Below are 5,951 nucleotides of genomic sequence, written 5' to 3'. Positions count from 1 at the left end.
TGTGTGTGTGTGTGTGTGTGTGTGTGTGTATGTGTGTGTTGGCAGAAGGTGATGAGGCTGGAGAAGTGGTGAAGAACAATCTTGATGCCATGTCTAATTTATATTTTATTCAGTAAATAAGGGGAAACCAGCTGAGATTTTTCAGTCATGGAAATAAAATGGTTAGGGTTGGTTTTAGTAAGGTTGTTCTGGTATGAAGAAAGAGTTAGAGGTGTCATTCCAGAAGCCAAGAAACCAGTCTGGCCTAGACACTTGCTTGCCAGTCTAGGCAAGAGCTGCAAAGGCCTGAATTAAGGCATAGTGATGCTTTCGAGAAAAATCAGAGAGAACTGACAGATCAGATACGCTACGGAATGTGAGAGTCAGGGAGGCAGAGGAAATGAGAATTTTCAGGCAACTGCAGCATGGTAGAGTGCACTTACTGACATAACGAGTACAGGAAAAAGGTTTTTTGTTTCTTTTAATAAGAGTGGAGAGGATAAACTTTCATTTGCACCAAAAAAGAATAATGTTTTTCATGTTTGTAATTTTTAGCGTCAGTGCACAATGAACCCTTTCCTTTGAAAATCACATGATGTCAATTTCATGCCTGTGGCAAAGAGCTCTAATTAAAGACATCCTGCAGTTACTCAGATCTCTTTCCTCCTCCACATACTTTCTTTTCTCCCACAACAGATTCCCTCTACTTAAACCCCTCCCGACCTGAGGACACCAATCAGAGTTCAGACTAAGGGCAAACATGGAGCAGTTCTGGGCTCTGGTGCAAGTATGATTTCTATAAAAAGACATTTAAGAAACAAGGCGCAATGTTGCCTTTTTGCCTTTAATGGAAAAGTGGCTAGCAGTTACAGTACAAAAAAATCTTTTATTAAAAAAAAATCCAACTTCTAGATAATCACCGAATTTACACACACACTTACAAACCAATAGTCTGTATAAAAATAAACTCCGAATGTATGATTAAAAAGGGAGACCCCAGTCTTAGCTGCACAAATGCATACCAAAAAGAAGCCAGTCTGTCCGAGATGGATTTACCCCAGTGCAGAGGGGGCTTTGACTTTGGGAGACAGAGCCTGCTTGAAGCGTCTCTTCAGGTCTTGCATGTTGGGAGAGCGCGGCCGAGAAATGATGGAGGTCCTTCTCCTCTCCCCACTGAGGCTGTGCAGCTTGCTCACTTCTTTGCAGAGATGCTGAAACACATCACAGACGTCTTGGTAGTTTTCACTGGTAGAAATTTCAAGGAACAGGCTGCCCAGCTCATTGGCTAAGTGGATGCCGTCATCCGTCTGCACCTGCCTGGCATGCAGAAGGTCCCCCTTGTTGCCCACGATGATGACAGGGACCTTCGAGTCAGGGTGGACCTTCCGGATGTGCTGATAAAGGGGGCGGATGGACAGGTAGCTGTCGTAGTCCGTGATGGAGTAGACTAGCAGAAAGCCTTCTGCCCACTGCACACATTTGGACAGGCAGTCGACCACCTGGGTGTTGTCTTGGACCTGAGAGAGACCAAAAGGGAGTCTGGATCAAGGAAACCCTCAGTGGGAGGACTCAAAATAACATCAGAGTGGCCCTTGAAAACCCTTTGAACAAGAAATCACTAAATATAGTTTTCAGATTCTGCCCAGCTTTTACAGAAGGAGCCTTTTGATACAGAAAGCAATGCTCAGGCTAGCTCCCTGCTTGGGTGGTTCTATTAGCTGTTACCAAAGGATTACTTTGAACCTCCTTGCTTATTAGCAGGTAGTTGGTAAAAAAAAAAACAGTGGCTGATGGAAGAATGACTTCAATGAGAATTTTCAAGTCAGAATGTCCCAATTTTTAGGGAACTAACTCAGAATAAACAAAACTTTGAAAAGAAGCCAAGATAAACATCTATTCCCAAAACCCATAAAAATATTTTTAGCATGTCCTTCTTGAGAATGTTACAGAAACAAATTCCTGCTTTCTGTTCTTCCACAAAACCTTTTCCTCCCTAGAAGGGAGAGCAATTAGTAACTTGTTAGTCAAGTTACATTCCTGACCAGTGGCCAAGGGGTTGTCTGACTGCAATTATTAACTTGAGGAAAGAGCTTGTAACAGAAGGGCTTTGGCAATTCTTGCTGGAGAAGACCCTCTCCATCCCACCCCAACTGTCTTAAGGGTTCCATGGCCCAGCTCTGAAAGAAGTGGTGAGACCCATCCCTGTAATGATGCCTTAACAGCTTTACAAAAAGAAATTAAGTGTCTCTCCCTCTCTCCGAGGTGGTGCACAGGAGGAAGCTGCCTCTAACCATCCAGCCTCCGGTCCCCTTTGGAGGGTTCCTAGCCCTCCACTGAGTAGCTCGACCTTGGGACAGCCCACTCCTCCGTCAAAATGCATAACAGGCGTGTTTAGACATTTTGCCCCGGGGCCTCGCCAGGCCTTACCTGGATTCCCCCGGGAGTGTCCTGGATCTGCAAGGAGAGCTGGTCTCCTTCGACAGAAACAAGCCGTGAATACAACTTGCCTGGAGAATGAAGGAGAGTCTGCTTTTAAATTCTTACAGTCTCATAAGTAAAAAGGAAATCGGAGCATGCAGCCACAAAAGCGGGGAGCACGGAATGATTCTAACCTGTATTCGGTTCATAATCGCCAATGAATCTCTTGGTCAGGAAGCGCACGATCATTGCTGAAAAGGAAACAGGAAAATCAACTGAAGGACTCAGACAAGACCGTCAAGCCCGGACACTCCCGGAAACAAGGAGGGAGGGATGCGCTGCACACTCTGCAAAACCCAGGGGGCGGCCGTCATAGCCTCCCGCGCCTTTCGTGGCGGGGAAGACTGCAGGTACTCGACCTGCCGTACCGGCCCCGTTCTCCAACAGGTGCCAATCTCGGCGACAGCCCACGAGTGGATGCTCCGGGAAGCGACGGGGAAGCCAGGCGGGTGGTGGTGTCCGGGTTCCTCCCGGGGCCCTGCCCTCCTCCCATCCCCGCGAGCTCGACTCTTCCCCAGTTTCCAGTGGTTCCAGCCTGGCCTGGGGTGGGTGGCGCCCCGCGCGGTCCCCTAGGCACTCACCACTCTTGCCCACGCGGCTGGCGCCCAGTACGGCCAGTTTGATGTCCCTGGGAAGGAGGTAGTCGGAGGAGGACTCGGGGATAGGCGCGAGCAGAAAGTGCCCGGACATGCTGGGCGGCCGCATGGAGTGCGTCCAGCTGCAGAGAGTGCAAGCCTACCGACCCCGGCCTCGGCCGAGCGGGAGGGGCTAGAGAGCTAGGAGCGCAGGAACACGGCGCAGGGACCGCGGCGGACTGCTGAAATGTCGCCGCTGGCGGCTTTTAAAGGGCTCCTCGCGTGCGGGGTGGGCGGTGGCAGCTGCCTCTGGCTCCTCCTCTTCCCCGCCCTCCCACCAGCGGCGAGCCGGGGCGGTAGCGGGAGCAGGAAAGCGGGGGACAGTCACCGCGGGCGGGCGGGCGCGCGCACCACCTCGCCACCTGACACGCCCTGCCAGGGGATCTGCGTGGCTCCAGGGCCCCGGACTCTGGAAATAACACCTCCGTCCCAAGAGCGCAGGGGTGGCCTTTCGCTGAGCTGTGCCTGCAGAGCCCCGATGTCCCCCTCCACCCGCAGAGGCGACCCTGGGTCACTAGACTAGTGGGTGAACCTGAGATCAGAGTTAGGAGCTGGGGAACGAAAGAAAGGAAAAAGTGCAATGAGTTGGATGTTTCTGCAACAATGGGAGCAAGAATTCCTGTGGAACGTTGCCCTTTATATTTCCAAAAAGAGTGGGTGACATTAATAGGGGAAGAGGGAGGGAGGGAGGGTCTAGGGAGGGAGGACCCAAGAGCCTGGAGATGGTATCAGTCAGTGTAAGGGGACTGCAGTAGCCGTGACCTGTCGCCAGATCTGTGGTGGCCCCCGGCAGTAGCTGTTTGCAGCACAGCTGCCGCAGGTTGAGTTGACTCATTAGTGGACACAATAAGCATTCCATCGGCTGGGAGCTGTGGCTCTGGACTCAATCTCCGTCGCTGATACTGACCTGTGCACCAGAGCCCTGCATGTGTTTCACTGGTCAAGTCCTGACTTCCAGCCCTGAAGTGGTTTAGGGTAGGGGTGGGGAAGTGGGGGGGAAGAGGACACAAAGAGAAATATGGCCTGCTCTGGGTTTGGAGGCCAGCTATGGCAAGGCAGACTGTGGGATGTTATCCTTGCAGGTTAGAATTTCATGCTTCTGGCCTCCTGCGTTCCAACCTCCTGTCCAATGGCGGGCGTGTTAGACAGCTCCACCCTTAACTCACTCCTTCCTCTATCCTGGTTGAATCAGTTGCTTTTGCTGCATGACAAACTGCATAGAACCAATTGGCTTAAAACAGTGATTTCTCACTGTTGCTCTCAAGTCTGAAGGACAGTGGGGGTTATCCTACTCTAGGCCAGGCTCAGCGTCTCTGTCATGCATCTGCAGAGAGCTGGCAGGGGCTAAGGGGCTGGCAGGTGGCTGTGATGGGAGAGGGACAGTGACTGAGTCACATGTCTCTCTTCATCCAGCAGGCTGGCCAAGGCTTGTTCTCCTGGTGGCTGAGAAGGGTTCCAAGAGAGTGACTGGAAGTGGAAAAGGCCTCTTGAGACCTAGGCTACGATATGAGGTGTAACCTATCACTTCTGTTGGCATTCTGTTTGTTACAATGGCAGCTCAAATTCAAGGGGAGGGCGGAAGGAGCTAACGACATGGTGAGAGGGCTGGGATGCAGAAAGGGGTAGAGGATGGGGTCCACAGTTACAATTGACCACAAGGATGGATGTGCCTCCACCCGTCCAGTAGCCCAGCAACCTGACTCATCTTTGACTCCAAGTTCTCACTTCCACATAGATCAACTGCCAAGTCCCATCATTGCTACTGCCTGTGTTTCTTGGTGTCTCCTCCTCTCCACCCCTACTGTTCACTTCCTGATGGCAGGATCCTTAATAATCCTGAAGGAATAGATGGTGACTAGTTTACTTGTTCCTCCCATGGGGAAGCTTCCTTTGACCACTGCTGCCACCCACACCCCCATCTCCCAATTACTCACTCTCAGGGAGCCCTTGGCAGCGCTCAACTGTCACTACTTTCTGGTGGAATGCTTGTTTCACATCTGTCTCCAGAAGGGCAGGGATCCTAGCTTGTGTCTTTAGTACCCAGCACATAGTGGTACCTGGGACTTAACAAGATCCTGAATCAATGTTCACTTTCTGAATGAACAAATGAATGATATGTGTCTTCACTGCGTGAACTGGAAGACAGAAATCATGTGTGTAACCATTATCCCAAAACCTTGGTTTAGAGAGCAACCTGCTCTCAGGAGCAAGTATCCTAAGAAATGACCTGAGATGAACTGCCATATTTCAGTTACACTGACTTTTAGCTGTTCACAAGGCAAACCCCCTTCAGTTAAACTGGAAAGACGTGAAGCAGGGCACCTCCTTCCCTGACTGGGGAGAAGGCACTACAGAGACAGTTAATATTTATAAAACATCCTTGAAACTATTAGGTTCCAGGGGTCCTTGAATGATAGGGGTCTGAGTTGTTGTTTCTCATTCTCTTGGCCTCTCCTTGGACAAAAAATGGTTCCTGCTTCACCAAATAACCAGGTCCGCATCCAAGCAGGAAGGAGGGACTCTCTTCCTTTGTCTCTTTTTATTATGAAATAAAATAATTCTCAGTAGAGCCTAGCAGACTTTCTATCTCAATGGCCAGAACTGAGAAGCTGGGGGGAGTTTACCCAAGCATCTGGCAAAGACAACTAGCTTGAATGACTAGCTTGAATTGTTTCAGTTCCTCCCCAGCGGCTAGACACATTGTTACCATGTTAAAAATCAGGGGGCAGCCCAAGGGGCTCAGTTGGTTAAGAGCTTGCTCAAGAGTTCGAGCTCTGAGCAACAGCGGTTCAATTCCCAGCCCGAGCTGAGCAGCCGCTGAGCTGCCAACAGGTGGCAGGATGGCTCAGCTTAAAAAAA

At 50.5% G+C, this 5,951-nt stretch overlaps 1 protein-coding gene across 1 annotated transcript; it reads right to left on the bottom strand.

Annotated features, from left to right (window-relative positions):
* Window positions 1-804: 804 nt before the first annotated feature.
* Window positions 805-3,295, bottom strand: RASL11A (RAS like family 11 member A). Its single transcript, XM_019666047.1, has 4 exons — window positions 3,039-3,295; window positions 2,592-2,648; window positions 2,407-2,486; window positions 805-1,496 (listed from the first exon to the last, which is right to left on the bottom strand). Exons 1-4 carry the CDS (start codon window positions 3,160-3,162, stop codon window positions 1,032-1,034), a joined length of 726 nt encoding a protein of 241 aa, XP_019521592.1. The 5' UTR covers window positions 3,163-3,295; the 3' UTR covers window positions 805-1,031.
* Window positions 3,296-5,951: the final 2,656 nt, after the last annotated feature.

This window comes from Hipposideros armiger, unplaced genomic scaffold (assembly GCF_001890085.2).
Source record: "Hipposideros armiger isolate ML-2016 unplaced genomic scaffold, ASM189008v1 scaffold_459, whole genome shotgun sequence".
NCBI lineage: Eukaryota > Metazoa > Chordata > Mammalia > Chiroptera > Hipposideridae > Hipposideros > Hipposideros armiger.
This window is presented reverse-complemented; position numbering and strand designations above follow the sequence as displayed.

Excerpts from the sequence above, each read along its gene's own strand:
- RASL11A (XM_019666047.1), bottom strand. The coding sequence starts at position 3,162 with ATGCGGCCGCCCAGCATGTCCGGGCACTTTCTGCTCGCGCCTATCCCC. Across the intron at positions 2,487-2,591 it reads CGATTATGAACCGAATACAG|GCAAGTTGTATTCACGGCTT; the intron begins GTTAGAATCATT and ends TTCATTCTCCAG. Across the intron at positions 1,497-2,406 it reads ACACTCCCGGGGGAATCCAG|GTCCAAGACAACACCCAGGT; the intron begins GTAAGGCCTGGC and ends GGTCTCTCTCAG.